This window comes from Aegilops tauschii, chromosome 1 (genome assembly GCF_002575655.3).
Source record: "Aegilops tauschii subsp. strangulata cultivar AL8/78 chromosome 1, Aet v6.0, whole genome shotgun sequence".
NCBI classification, from domain to species: domain Eukaryota; kingdom Viridiplantae; phylum Streptophyta; class Magnoliopsida; order Poales; family Poaceae; genus Aegilops; species Aegilops tauschii.
Window position 1 is genome coordinate 21,745,428 of NC_053035.3, and position 16,007 is coordinate 21,761,434.

The 16,007-nt window shown below is 40.6% G+C and overlaps 1 protein-coding gene across 1 annotated transcript; it reads right to left on the reverse strand.

The window, feature by feature from the left end:
* Positions 1-10,811: 10,811 nt before the first annotated feature.
* Positions 10,812-15,702, reverse strand: LOC120969082 (nucleobase-ascorbate transporter 2-like). The gene is made up of 5 exons (XM_073506699.1): positions 15,361-15,702; positions 15,168-15,268; positions 11,647-11,722; positions 11,497-11,556; positions 10,812-11,433 (listed from the first exon to the last, which is right to left on the reverse strand). Exons 1-5 carry the CDS (start codon positions 15,700-15,702, stop codon positions 11,242-11,244), a joined length of 771 nt encoding a protein of 256 aa, XP_073362800.1. The 3' UTR covers positions 10,812-11,241.
* Between the last annotated feature and the right edge of the window lie 305 nt (positions 15,703-16,007).

Sequence of the window (16,007 nt, forward strand, 5' to 3'; positions counted from 1 at the left end):
ATAGTACTTGAACTGATGCCCATATAGATTTGTACTGAGTGTGTTTTCACAGACTAGATTTTACTGTTTATCTTGGATATGGTTTTCCTCGGTTTATGGTATCATAGTCCTCGAACTTGCATTGCTATATACTATTGATCTGAATGATATTTTCTCATCAAGAAAAGAGAAAAAAATCATGTGTTTCTTTTTGCAACAATGTTTTGGACTTCTCTCGTCTCAACTACTGTTTTCCATTAACATAGGTTTATCAGTTGATAAAAAAAGTTCTTACTAAACAAAATGTTTTGAAATTTTTCGCCGACAACACATGAACTTCTGAGTTCTCCCGATCATACAATATAATACATAGAATAGATCATAATAACATTTATCACAAAAAAAGTGTTGAGCGGTCACTGCTCCATGTATCATCTTCAACTAATGGAAGTATGTCGTGCAGTACACCATCTCATGAAGATAGTGTGTCCATTGCCCAATGCTTCACAGATCCTTTTGTAAAATCAACATCCTCATCAACCTGTCACACAACATAGTAAATATTGTGAGCACAAAATAATACAAGTAAATAGATTATTTCTACTTATATGACTAGATTATTTGAACTACCTCGGGGTTGATCATGAACTTATAGAAGTAAAAAAAAGATTGTAATTTTAAATGTGTTTTCTCATCCGAATTGACGGTGTCATCATCACTGAACTTGCATAGTTTATATAGTTTCACTGACTGAATTTCTTCCCGAGAAAAGTTTTGTGGTTTGAACTTATATGCTAGTGACAATTTTTTTAGTAATGATGGAAGAGCTTGAACAATCCATAGACAGGAGAATTATGTTTTCAAAAGGATTTTGGTATGATCTATTTAACTAAAACCGCGTCAACTTTTTTAGAACAGTGGTAATAATATAGTACACGAGGAATTTAGTTGAATGTTTTTCAATTTTAATGAATTTGGAGTTCTCTCGATTCTAAACTTCAGCTAATAAACTTGCAGTACAGGAGGACATACAAGCATAATCGAAACCTGCAGAAGTAACATGGTGTATCCTGATACATAGTACTGATGCTTTGGGAATTTTTGAACTGAGAAAAGAAGTGCAGGCGGCTCGAGCTTGAAGAGCAGAAGAACATGGGCTCACCAAGGAAGGAGGTAGACAGTGTAGGGTAACGCAGCAGAAAACAAAAAATTTCTGACCTACGCACCAGCCCAGGACCACTATGGAGACTGCATACATGGTTTGATCTTTTTCGTTACCGACTCGTAGCGCAGCGGGAAGTAGAGTCGATGACGATCGGCGGTGCAGATCCCCGCAGCTAGGATTTACAACCTCCCAACCGCGATGATGTATACCCTCATCTGCTCCTCAAACATCCCTCCGGGAGGCGGTCGAACAGCCCCCCCGGACGGTGTCGCGGACAGCCCTTCGGGAGGACCTTCGAAACTCGAACGGTCACTCGGACTGCCCTTCGGGAGGACCTTCGAAACTCGGACGGTCACACGGACAGCCCTTCGGGAGGCACTCACGAACTAAGACCGAAACTATGATCTCTCTACAGAGTTGCACACATACGGTATCATCTATCCGGCAGGGCTTTGCCGTCCAGAACTAGTTCCTATCGGAACGCAGACAGCCTTACGGCTCTAAGAAACTCTTTTCGTGGGAGGGAGAGAAGAAGCCAGATAATGCATGTCATGTGTATGAGAGCAAGGGATGAGTGTGGAGGGCTGCCCCTCCACCTCTATTTATAGGAAATCCCAAGGGGGTAGGGTAGTTTCACAAAAAACCCAAAATGCACATGAATGAAGTCCTTCCACAAGGACCTAGGAGTGAAACTAATGAACAAGAGGGTCCCCAAGGGGGGATACCCCATGTGGCCGGCCACACCCCCATGAGGGGCCCAAAAAATGGCTCCTATCCATCCATGTCATCCCCAAGATCTTTTGGAGCAAAGCCCCAAAAGGTGGCTTTCCATAAAGTAACCATAAAGCTGATTTTCACTATTCACGACGACATTTTTCAGCGTCTGATCAAACTGAAAATATTTATGTGGGCTAAGAACATTTCCAGTACCCACTAAAATGATTTTCAATGCGTTCCGAAACAATTCCGGTTTTAGTGATTTTCATCTGCGAAACGCATCTGAAGTGGCTCCGGCAGCTCCAGAACATTTCCGGTTTTTATCTCAGAAAATTCCAAAAAGCTTCCAGAATGATTCTGGCATCCTCCAAGAATTATCAAGCATGTGCCGAAACCAATTTGACTTAATGGTGTATCTGGAAACAACTTTTTGGTATCATCGAAACTTATCCGATGACCTCTCTCTGCGGTACGATTCCGCTGTCCGAAACTTTTTCGGTGATTTTCTCTCAGACTCCCTGTCTAGTATTCGGCAGATAGATGACCCTTAAGCGTGTGACCCTATAGGTTCGTTGAAGTATAGACATGACCTGGAACCCCTTCCGATCAATGATCAACATTGGAGCCGTGGACACCCATATTGACCCCTATACCCACACGAATAAATATTTGAGTGAATCTCGAGTTGCCGTGTGCTATTCCAGTTGGTTCGCGATATGTCACAAACACCCGAGGTGAGATTTGTTGCATCCCCGTGGACGAACAATTTGTCCACCATGCAAGTTACCTCGTTACCGGTTTTGTTCTCTTTTCTCGTTTTCGTGTTCCAGCATCCCAGTGATCAAATCACACTATGTCTGGCCAGACGATGATGGATACCGTAATACCGAGAGGGCCTGAGTATATCTCTCCATCGTTGGAGGAGCAAATCCCAATCTCGAGCTATCAAGTTAATTAACATACTTTCCCATGAACCCGTAAGCCGCCGTAATAGCCATCCAGTTACGGATGACGTTTAAGAAACCCCAAAGTTCATGAAGCAAGCATGAAGAAACTCGATACTCTCATGGTCTAAGGAATTATGCAAGCATGTGTTATAAACCATTAACTTGTGACGAATGTATCTCATAGCATAACATCAATCCGGGTCGATTGAACACAAATGTTCTCTTAACATTGTGCCCTCAAAGTTGCTGGCATTGACATGCCCATGATCAGGAAAACAGAACCATGATGCAACACTTGAGCTAGTCTTAGAGGCCAATACTTCTTACCGTTTATTATTCCACACGTGCATATGAGTCTTCCTCCGAGCCTCGTGTTATTGGAGACTCGAGAACCATAGCAGTTATAGCATGGAACATAAACATAATTATGAACTTGGAGATAAATAATATCATTTATTATTGCCTCTAGGGCATATCTCCTACAGACTCCCACTTGCACTAGAGTCAATAATCTAGTTAATGCTAATGCACTTCACACCTGTCTAAATATGCTTCGCTTGTGGTATAGCCTGATGTCCAAGGGATCTGATGACTTTAGCTCCGTGTGTATCTTTGCATGTCCTCGCGTTTTCACGTTTTCACAAAATTCATATTTTGTGTGGACTTGGCTTTGTATGTATGTGAATCACAGGTCGACCCTGGATTCCTCAGACTGAGTTATGGAGCAACTACCTGCAGTAGTGTCCCAGTGACAAAAGCCATCTTGGAACCATACTAAGTTCATGAATGAACTATATGATTCAACATCTTCTTTTGTCGCTTCTAAAACGTCAACATACTTAGTCATTTGTTATAGAATTCGCCACAGTATCCTGTTGGGAACAATTTCCAACTACCGTGCCACCATATTGTGTATTACACAAAACCCTTAACTTGAATCGAAAATCGCATGGAGAAAAGATGAAGACTGTATCGATGTAACATTTTACAACGAACTCTTCATGATCTCCGCTTGCAAGAAAACATATCATCAGTACTTACTCTAGTACTCAATGACATCATTCACTGTTGTCCCACGATCAGTACTTTGATCACTTTAGTATCCATACTCGCAACACCTTGGGAGTATCGGACATATCTGGTTGTTTTACATACCATGGAATAAATGATTAATCCAAAACACGAAGGTGTGTGGAATCTCCATCGTGTATTTTACTCCTCAGTGTTTTGGGACACCGAGTCTTGTAAAAACTCTTTCAATGTGACTTAGTCAAGAATCAATCCTGGGTGTTTTAAATGCTAAATAGGTTTTAGCACCTTGTCAATATGTATTCATTGCTTAGACATATTAGGTAAATCTATCTCCATAGATCATCATGCCTAAAATTGAGGTTATTTAGCCTAAGCACTTCATCAAAAACAATTTCAAATGAAGTCCTAATTCGTGTCAAGAAATTTATTTCCAATTAACAATGTGTCAAGCACACAAGGTTTTCAGAAATATTATTACGCTCCCACTTACTTTCTTGAATTACAAGCATCTTCATTACCCATTGATGAAGTCAGAACCCTTTGACCATTTCATCAAAGCACGAAGATTCCAACTCCATTTTGCTCTCTTCTGTCAATCGCTGGAACTCTGAAGTTTGCACCCTTACTAGCATCCTCTGGATAGACAAAATGCCTTGGACTGTAACACATGCAAGTCCTTGGTTTCATTTCCATCAGATGGAAATCCTATTGTCATCCATGTTTCAAATATCATGATTGAAATATGTATTAATTGCTAGTTCAACCCAAACCGACTTTAAGCATCGCTACGATGAAAACAACCTTATCGTAGTCAACTCTTGAACTTGTTATTACAACAAGTCGAGCTTTATGGATAAGACATTTTTATCCATATCAGTTTAAATTTCCATAAATATTCGTTAGACTCTAAGTATTGCGAAAGGTGTATCAAGGTTTTAATCTTGAATCACTTATATGGAAACTAACTCGGGTTGTATTGGCATTTAGCCAATTCCGGAGCCAGGGCCCATTAACGCTTCCTTGTGTATTGTAGGTATAATGTTGTCTAACAACAATATCTTGTTTGCGCACCTGAGAGGTTTGCACGAGCCTTGCCTACGTGGTTCAGCTGCAAGTTCGACCGAAGTTCATACATTTTATTGTACAAACTTCCGTATCAGTTGCAGTAGGAAACTCTGGAATTACTTCCAAGGTCTCTTTCCTTTGATCTAATGAAGAAGATATTGTTTATCTCGTCGAGTTGCACTATTCTCCCACTCACCTTTTTGAAAGAACCATTCTCTTTAAAAGCACACCGTTTCGCGGCAAAACTATTTGCCTCGGTATAATGAGGGAGGAATACCCAACATTTTGGTATAACCTACAAATTAGCACTTGTCTGATTTGGAATAGGGTTGTAACCTTTTACACAAGCCCCACATTCCAAATGTTAAGAAAAGATATAACATGGTTGGGCGTACCATACCATGGCTTCATTTCAACAGACCCGATTTAGCTCTTTTCAGTGTAAAAGCCACAGTCTCTAAAGCATCACTTTAAAAGGGATAATGGCAAATTTATTTATGTCATCTTTGACCTTACCATGTCATAAATGGTTTGATTACATCTTCACAGACATTCCACTCATAGTGGTGTTCCGGAAGGTGTAAGTTATGAAACTCTTTTCACAGCTCATCAGACATTCGCTAAACATTTAACTCAAATATTCCTTTGTGCAATCAAATTGCAGAAACATAATTTTCTTGTTACAATAACTTCTACTTCATTTTTGAAAACCTTTCGAATGATTTCAAAAGATCCAGACTTACGTCTCATCATGTAATTATCCATATATCTACTTGAGTCATTTCTGAAGATAAATAAATCCACCACTAACAACACTTATCGGACTACACACATCAAATGTATGATCACTAACAAGTTTGTTGTTCGTTCCTTATGGCCTGGGAACGGTATTTTAGTCATTTCACTTTTCAGAGGAAAGTTGCAAGTGTCAGATGATTCAAAATCAAAAAGACTTCAAAATCCATCATAATGGAATTTTCCATGCGGGTTTCTCCAATGTGACCAAATGTAGTGCCACACTAGTGTGGTATTCTTTTAGTCTTGCGACATTTAGCGCCAGTGTTATGGATGTATCATATTACCATCAATATTCATAACATACATCCCATCTTGGATGGAAGCATGGCCCTTCATGTTATTCATAATACTTAACAACAATTGTTGTTTTTATGAACAACTCTTTTGCAACAAAACATTGTGCAATGGGCTAGAGTGTAAGAAACTCTAGAATGAATTATGAAAGTAAACCTAGAGGTATTGTATTATTATCAATATTCATAACATACATCTCATTCATAATGAAAGTATGGCCCTTGTGTTATTCATAACATCGAACATAAAAAGTTCTCTTATGAACAACCTTCTTGCAAGATACCTTATGCAATGGGCTAGAGTTTGTAAAACTCTAGATGAATTATGAAAATAAATACAGACGGCAATACACCGATGGAAGGTATAATAACATTTACTATGTTCCCTGTGTATACCTTAACCTCATTTCTGGCTAGTCTTTTTAGGCCACAGTAGCTCTTACATTGATTCACAACAGAATGCAATCGAGCAGGTATCTTTGTGATTAACTCACAATACCCAAGAATTAGTGATTAACATGTTTAACCATAATTCCCAAGAACTATATCTTTGACCAGCCTACTATACATCAAAAACTTGTATGACATTCATACATGAGCTGGATATTCCAGTCATCTCTTTTTCCGCCTTTATACTTCTAACAGTTTAACTTTTAGTATTTCTCCTACTAGCAAAAGAAGCACCCAACTTAAGAGTGGCGTTAGCCCCGGACTTCCTAGACGTGTAAGTCATACTAACACCCTTTGGACACTTCCTTTCTCTTCAAGTTGTTGTATTATTCACCTTTCATTATATGACAGGCGTTCTTCTCTGGATCCCTTTCCCAACAGTCAAATGCATAGTAAACACTTTTACTAATACTTGCAAACAAACATTGCTTTGTTTGTATCTGAAAATAATTTTCAGTTCCATGAATATCATATAACTATCCCAACTTTCGAAGTTTGGGTTTCATGGAAGCATACATATTCCACTGGACCGTAACAGAATTCTAGCTGTTGGATCGAAGGACGAGAGTCACATGATCCATATCATTAGCGGGAGGATACGAAAAGCATGCGATAGGACAAAATCCTACTCGGCACTTTTGAGGACAATCCTCACATTACGTTACCAAACGTAAAGTTTTAACCAGATATTTAACAGCTATTCAATTTTAACAGGGAAGGTGGAAACGCGAGCCATTATTCTACAACTATTTTGCAAGAAACACTTAAACAGTGTTCATAATTAATTGCACTGAGAATTAAACATGTTAATTCAACAGTGCGCTCCCACTCAAATCCATATCTCTCATAATTGATTTAGAGTGATTCAAGATCCATATTTCTATTCGATGCCATTGACGGGTTCATCACTGATGACACGAATTTCAATCGGTAGGCCAACTTGCTGATCACATCTCTATGTGATTCTTGTTCATCTTTCGATGGGCGTGTTCCGAGCTCAGGACTCTCCTTCCTGAACGTCAAAGACAACCAAGTGATCTTGTTGCGAGGTCTGACCTCACCTGCCTCATTCCTCTCGATTCGTTCATGCTCATGTGTACATGGCGCACCCCGAAAATATACGAATTTCAGACGGTGCTACACTTGGGTGAACACTAACTACTTGGATATTTTAAGTGAGAGATCACCCTAATAAAAAGCGACTACCACGCAATCAAGAAGGGTGCATCATAAGGGATAAACATCTCAGGCAATTCATAATAGCATGATATGGTATAGCCCTTTCTGACGGAGAAGTCTTTCATTTCTTCGTCTTCGGCATTCGCATCAGTGTTCACCTTCACGAAGATTGCCACCACCTTGTCGATGCACCAGATAATATTGCTATCTCTATAGCTAATAAAATAAGTGCATTACTTAAGGTTGACACGCAGGTCATTAAAGTGACAATCATATGGCTCCAGCCATCATGCCGAATCATGACACGCAGGTCATGTTAATTACATCATGTAGTCATCTCATACATAATCAAATTGAATATGAGAATTGCTATACCACATCACATGCACATCCCGCAAAACCAAGTTAGACGCTTCTAATCGGTTTATGCAAAATTTTATTTTACGTGGCTTCTAAGGTTTTGACTTAAACCGCAGCTACCAACGTTTTATCATCAAGTATGATTATTCAAGTTGCTAGATTAACATCTCGGGGTGTATGAAACACGAGATAATTAAATCTCGAGCCCCATAATAAACTTCATCATACGCACGACCCCCGTGCAGATCATATCTGCAATGCCCTTTCATCTGCGAATTTCATCTTTCTTTTGACTACAGCAGAACCCAAAGAACTGATAGCACTTCCATGATCAATCAGGATCACAAATTGCCAGAAATTTGTCAAATTCCACCATGTTGTCTCGAGATTGAGCAAACGCAAATTCTAGGGAATCAACAAGAACGTCGGGTAACAGATTTCATCTGTCACCCGCATAAATAATTTTCAGCAATAGATCTCATCTACTACCTAATTATATTATGCAATATCCATACATCTCTATGTATTCTAGATCGCAACCTGCATCTACGCATAGCACGGCTCATGATGCCACTGTAGGGTAACGCAGCAGAATACAAAAAATTTCCGACCTACGCACCAGCCCAGGACCACTATGGAGACTGCATACATGGGTTGATCTTTTTCGTTACCGACTCGTAGCGCAGCGGGAAGTAGAGTCGATGACGATCGGCGGTGCAGATCCCCGCAGCTAGGATTTACAACCTCCCAACCGCGAGGATGTATACCCTCATCTGCTCCTCAGACAGCCCTCCGGGAGGCGGTCGAACAGCCCCCCCGGACGGTGTCGCGGACAGCCCTTCGGGAGGACCTTCGAAACTCGATCGGTCACTCGGACAGCCCTTCGGGAGGACCTTTGAAACTCAGACGGTCACACAGACAGCCCTTCGGGAGGCACTCACGAACTAAGACCGAAACTACGATCTCTCTACAGAGTTGCACACATACGGTATCTTCTATCCGGCAAGGCTTCGCCGTCCAGAACTAGTTCCTGCCGGAACCCAGACAGCCTTACGGCTCTACGAAACTCTTTTCGTGGGAGGGAGAGAAGAAGCCAGATAATGCATGGCATGTGTATGAGAGCAAGGGATGAGTGTGGAGGGCTGCCCCTCCACCTCTATTTATAGGAAATCCCAAGGCGGTAGGGTAGTTTCACAAAAAACCCAAAATGCACATGAATGAAGTCCTTCCACAAGGACCTAGGAGTGAAACCAATGAACAAGAGGGTCCCCATGGGGGGATACCCCACGTGGCCGGCCACACCCCCATGAGGGGCCCGAAAAATGGCTCCTATTCATCCATGTCATCCCCAAGATCTTTTGGAGCAATGCCCCAAAAGGTGGCTTTCCATAAAGTAACCCTAAAGCTGATTTTCACTATTCACGACGACATTTTTCAGCGTCTGATCGAACTGAAAATATTTATGTGGGATAAGAACATTTCCAGTACCCACTAAAATAATTTGCAACGTGTTCTGAAACAATTCCGGTTTTAGTGATTTTCATCTGCGAAATGCATCTGAAGTGGCTCTGGCAGCTCCGGAACATTTCCGGTTTTTATCTCAGAAAATTCCAAAAAGCTTCCAGAATGATTCTGGCATCCTCCAAGAATTATCAGGCATGTGCCGAAACCAATTTGACCTAATGGTGTATCCGGAAACAACTTTTCGGTATCATCGAAACTTATCCGATGACCTCTCTCTGCTGTACGATTCCGCTGTCCGAAACTTCTCGGTGTCCGAAACTTTTTCGGTGATTTTCTCTTAGACTCCCTGTCTAGTATTCGGCAGATAGATGACCCTTAAGCGTGTGACCCTATAGGTTCGGTGAAGTATAGACATGACCCGGAACCCCTTCCGATCAATGATCAACATCGGAGCCGTGGACACCCATATTGACCCCTATACCCACACGAATAAATATTCGAGTGAACCTCCAGTTGCCGTGTGCTATTCCTGTTGCTTCGCGATATGTCACAAACACCCGAGGTGAGATTTGTTGCATCCCCGTGGACGAACAATTTGTCCACCATGCAAGTTACCTCGTTACCAGTTTTGTTCTCTTTTCTCGTTTCCGTGTTCCGGCATCCCAGTGATCAAATCACACTGTTTCTGGCCAGACGATGATGGATACCGTAATACCGAGTGGGCCCAAGTATATCTCTCCATCGTCGGAGGAGCAATTCCCAATCTCGAGCTATCAAGTTAATTAACATACTTTCCCATGAACCCGTAAGCCACCGTAATAGCCATCCAGTTACGGATGACGTTTAACAAACCCCAAAGTTCATGAAGCAAGCATGAAGAAACTCGATACTCTCATGGTCTAAGGAATTATGCAAACATTAACTATTTGTGTGTTATAAACCATTAACTTGTGACAAATGTATCTCATAGCATAACATCAATCCGGGTCCATTCAACACAAATGTTCTCTTAACATTGTGCCCTCAAAGTTGCTGGCATTGACATGCCCATGATCAGAAAAACAGAACCATCATGCAACACTTGAGCTAGTCTTAGAGGCCAGACTAAGAATACTTCTTACCGTTTATTATTCCACACGTGCATATGACTCTTCCTCCGAGCCTCGTGTTATTGCAGACTCGAGAACCATAGCAGTTATAGCATGGGACATAAACAAAATTATGAACATGGAGATAAATAATATCATTTATTATTGCCTCTAGGGCATATCTCCTACAGACAGGTGACAACAACATCAGTTCAAGATCGACACAGTAGTGGGAGAAGGGCCTTTTGAGGCCCGGATTGCCGACATGCTTTTGTTCGGGCTGGATTCATCAAAGATGTCAAGATTATAAGCACTATAAAAACAACCAAGATTGAGAGAATACACTGAGCACCATGTTTAATTCTTATGTTAGTGGTTGGTCCAATAAAATTACAAGGTCAATGCTTCCATAGAAGTAACAAGATGCAAGCATAGTTCTTAGGTTACAAATTTTTAAATACTAGTACTGCTACCAGCATTTACAAATACTAGTAAACTTGAACTTGTGGTCTATCGAGATCTGAACTGATTGTGTTACAAGCACTAACACAAAATCTAATGAAGCTGGTATAAGTACAAGTTAGAAACATAATCAAGTTCAGGTATATTAATTGGGAGAAGTTCAAAAAGAAACTTTTAAAACATTTGTATTAAAAAGAAAATGTTGTGATAATTCAATGCTAGGGTAGCAAAAAAATAAAACATTACACAGCATTGACTACTAATGGTAGTACAAAATGATTATACGCGCCACCAGAAGTGAGGATTTGAGCATAAGCCCAGACCAATGCGATACAAATGAACAGGGAGAATCGTTCCAGTATGGGGATCTCTCTTATCTGTACATTCTTCAGATATTGATAAGAAACAAGAAGGGAGTTTGCAATGCTGAACTTCTAATAAGGAATAATTTTAGTTTAACTGGCAAAGAATTGGATGATTAGAGTTGCTTTTCAAACCTGGTAAAGCACAACAAAGAGGATTAACATTGGCAGGCCAACCTCAACGCATCTCCCAACCTGATATACACAATATCAAATAAGTACCAATGCTGAACGAAGTGTCATCTTTCTAAGAAAATGAAGAATCAGGTGCAGAGCAAGCCATACCACTAGGAATCCTCTTTCGAAGAAGCCAAAACCGAGCAGCGCAACCACCGGCGCCATTCCCAGTGGACTGAAGAATCTAAAAGTTACACCCAGGACACACATCGATCAGTAAACAAAACTGAACTAGTATGTAAATGCAGCACGCAACAAGTCACTACTAATCTATCTATATCTATCTATCTATACTTATACTAATTAGCGACTCCCTAAAAATTCCCACGTTAATCTGATGGATCTGTATAATTATGGTGTATACCCGTATAAAAAAACAGACGCTCCAATGCCAACATTCATTTGTTCGTTGTAAAAAAATATATATACGATCCTACAACTAACCCACCGTTTCTTCCTTCCCTAATGCGATCTCTATCACTTTTATAAGAACAAATCTTTCAATCTCTCACATATATATATTCAAAGAGAAAAAAACTCACATATCAATGACCTAACTCTTTGAATCTCTCATGTATGTCTCTCTCAAACTCCCACACCCCTCTAAAACTCTCACAGAAAAAATCTGGCCAGATCCATGGAACAAATCTGTCACGTATATCTCTCAAACTCTCACGTCCCTCTCAAACTCTTACAGAGAAAATCTCCCCAGATCCATCGATGTTGCACGTGCATTGTCCAGCGCCCCCTCTCGATGTGGTCCTCAACCTCAGGTTCCAGCAGCCAGCGGCGCGTGATGAGATGGAAGGAAGAATGCGCTACATGGATGTATATCTCTCAAGTAGTCAAGCCCTCATCTCTCCCGTCGACATGAGCATGAACTTATGGCCCTGACATGTGTCAGTTCTAGAAAAAAAAATTGTGTCTGGGTCTGATTGAGCTACAAGTTGCTAGATTTTCCTTTTCATCTCTCACTATACTTGGTTGATCATATCAATGGTGATCCCGGTTCACATGATTTTGTTTCCTTATACTAATATAAGATAAGATTAGTTCCATCAACAGAGATTCCTGACGTCATATGCCTCTCATCCTTAACTGGATATGCTTTCTCTATCCCTGCAAAGAAAATAAACTCCAAGATTTATTCGCGTGTCAAGCTTCTCCCAGAAGACTTCATCAAGCTTCAAGTTCAACAATGCCACATGCTGCCAGCCCGTTCCATGCAAGCAGTAGCAGCAGAAAGGGAGGAGCTTCACCATCCACAGCTTCGATGAGGACGAATTAATCACCAGCTATGAGACTCCTCTCAACTGCTACGTTACTCCTCTCAACACAACAGAATATGTTTTTGAAATTGAAAGCAATAAAGAGATTGAACTCAATGATTCTATTGCTTGAGGTGCTCTCTTATACAGTTTACAGGAGCACCAGGCCATGCAACTATGTCCATCTCCTTGACGTGCAAACAACGCCAGGCTGACGAACCAGATCTTCATGCTGACAGGCACCTTTGTGGTGCAGATCGTGGCATGGCCTCATGGGTAAGATGGACTGGCAGCGGCCAACTTCTACATACGGGCAGCCGGTGCGCGACATCCGTCTCTGGTATGTGGAGTACCATGTGTTGAGAAGTTTTGGTAATCGATTATATTTCGTTTGTTTGTACGCCCGCTGCATACATATACATACAATCGAAACTATTAACAAGAGAAAGAATTATTATTTTCTAAATTCAGATTAGCAAGCATGAACTGATGTACTACAGATTCTATACACTTTTCTCATAGACATTGTACCAAACAAGAGTTAGAAATTTCTGACATAGCATATTGTGTGTTTTATTGTTCAGTTAAACACAGGACATTAACCACGGGCAGCATGTTTTATATTGAAGAAACAACGTGAAAATTATATTTTGTGGGTTTCTCAGATTTTCCAGCAGGTGCATTTAATAGCTTTGAGATATCGCAGGTTGCAATCTTATTTGTAATTGTACAGCTAATACATCAGTCTAACATGCACTAAGCCCCTGTCCTTTTGGATGTTCCAACTATCACTACTACATCTATCCATGGGACCCACTCGCTATCTGTATGAGGTATTGTGTGAACAAAACAACCACTGTTATGCTCAAGACACTCCACATCCATATTTCCAACTGTAAGTACGTAAGGAAATGTATTAGCAGTTTTCAATCAGACAATGCTAAGGATATGGCGATGCATTATTCTTGAGCAGTGAGGGGCCAATCAAGCTGCAACCCTTAATAAGACTGCACCTATATGTGCTACTAATATATCTCTTTCCAATGTGTCATTAATTTCTGCCCCCATTATAATATAGGTCACCATATATGTGCGATGGGGTCGGTAAAGCTGTAAATCTCGCTACCCCATGGACAAGGATAAAAATAGAACAAAGTGAGTATCGCTTCTTGATATGGTGCGTGTTAGTACTTCATATTGGATAGTAATTTTTTGTGTTTTAGTAAGTCTGATTTGACTGTGTATTAAATAAGGAATTATCTGTACAAGAATTTCTCGGCTTGATTCTTTTAACAATGCATGCCTACATATATCAATTATCAATAGCTGTAGTAAGCCAATGATCACCCAATGCACAAGATTTTTGTTTGCATTTGTATTATGGACAGCTGTAGATTCATGATTGGAATAGCCGAGTGCTCATAAAATGTCCCTTTTTAAGTTTTAACCAAGCGAGCACGGTTCGTCTGTTCAATAACAATTCAAAATATTGCTATGTAATCCATACGGCAATAAAAGTAAATTTGTCACCTAAGACTATCGTCTATGTAGTACATATATCTATCTTTTAAATTTATACGTATTACAACATGTGATTCATGTGCACAGATACCAATACCTTATATATAAGGTTCTTCGCTATTCAAAAAATGCTTTTCTGATGCTCTGGTTTTCTTCAAATTCCAAACCTATCAAGTCGTGGCGTTTGTTGAATCTCAAATTATTGGTTGTGTATTGCTTGATTGTTTCATTCACACCATTCCATCGTAAGTGTCAAGCGGATCAGATAACTGAGAATACTGTTCTTAATACTCTCACAAGAATGAACTAATTTAGGGGAGAAATTTTTATAGCAGTAAGGAAAATTTATAATTAGCTTAGCAGGCCATAGTTCATGCAATTTAACATTTTCCTACGGGACTATAGTCGGTACAAATGCTAACATTTTGAGACAATACATGTATAGATGTCCTAGCATATAAATATACAGACTAGACCTAACAAGTAAGGCAACTCTTTATACTTTTGAAATGAGATAAATAATAATTTCAAACTTTCTTATATATTATAAAGGAGAGTAAAATCGTATATAGAATTAAAGTGCACACTTACTATTTTTGGTGACATCTTATAACTATTGTGTTCTCATCCAACTAACTCATTAGTGGAAATGAATTCTCCTATGAATCCCCAAGTTCCGAATCCTTTAGAACTTTTCAAATGGACGACCAATATATACCTTTACGCAGAAAATAGTTATATGGTATATAGATTATCATGTAACAGCATTAAGTAACTAGGCCGTGCGAATGCACGGGTTGGCGACTAGTACAATTAGTACTTGACAGTGTGTGGTGGTACCTGGAGAAAATACCCCAGAGCTGGCTGTAACCAAGGATGATCTGAATACTGGAGGACACTATAACCGCCCCTTGTATGGCCCGCATGCTCTGGAGGAACCTCTGCTCAAAGATGGTTTTGATTAGACCATACCATTAAAGAATTTCTGAATGTGCGGATACTAGAAAGTGAAAGTGAATGAATGATTGCTCACCTCGTGCTCGTCAGGTATGGCCGCGAGCGACGAGTCCTGCATGATGGCCATCACCGGGATGAGGAAGGCGTAGGAGCCGCCTATGACCGAGGGCAGCTGCGTCCCGAAGAGCGACTGCAGCAGCGTGTTGATGCCGGTGACGAAGAGCAGCGTCTGCACCACCCTCACCCTGTCTCCCTGCAACCCATCCGAGATGGCAAGCCGAGAACACCACCAGAGATTGTTGGCACTGAAACTTGTGATGCGAGGCGCCAACCCATGGGGGGTGGCGCGAATCAAGAAACGCAGAGGCGCACTCATGTCGCTCCCGCCCTTCATGGGCACCAGCACCGCCGGGATCATGACGGCCGTGCCCAGCGCCAGGATGTAGTGCTGGAAGTCAGCCTATGCATTCGGTTTTTTCGGTTTGATTCGGTTCGGTTTATACGATTTTTGGTTTATACGGTTTTTATACTTCGGTTTATACGGTTTTATACATAGATACGGTTCGGTTTCGGTAATAACCATTTAATTTCGGTTCGGTTTCGGTAATAACCAAAATAACCAATGTTGACGCGAATTTTTGAACAACGCGTAATTTTTGTCCACATGATTCAATCTGTGTATGTAGGTTAGTTTTTTTTCTTTTGAGAACTATGTACGTAGAT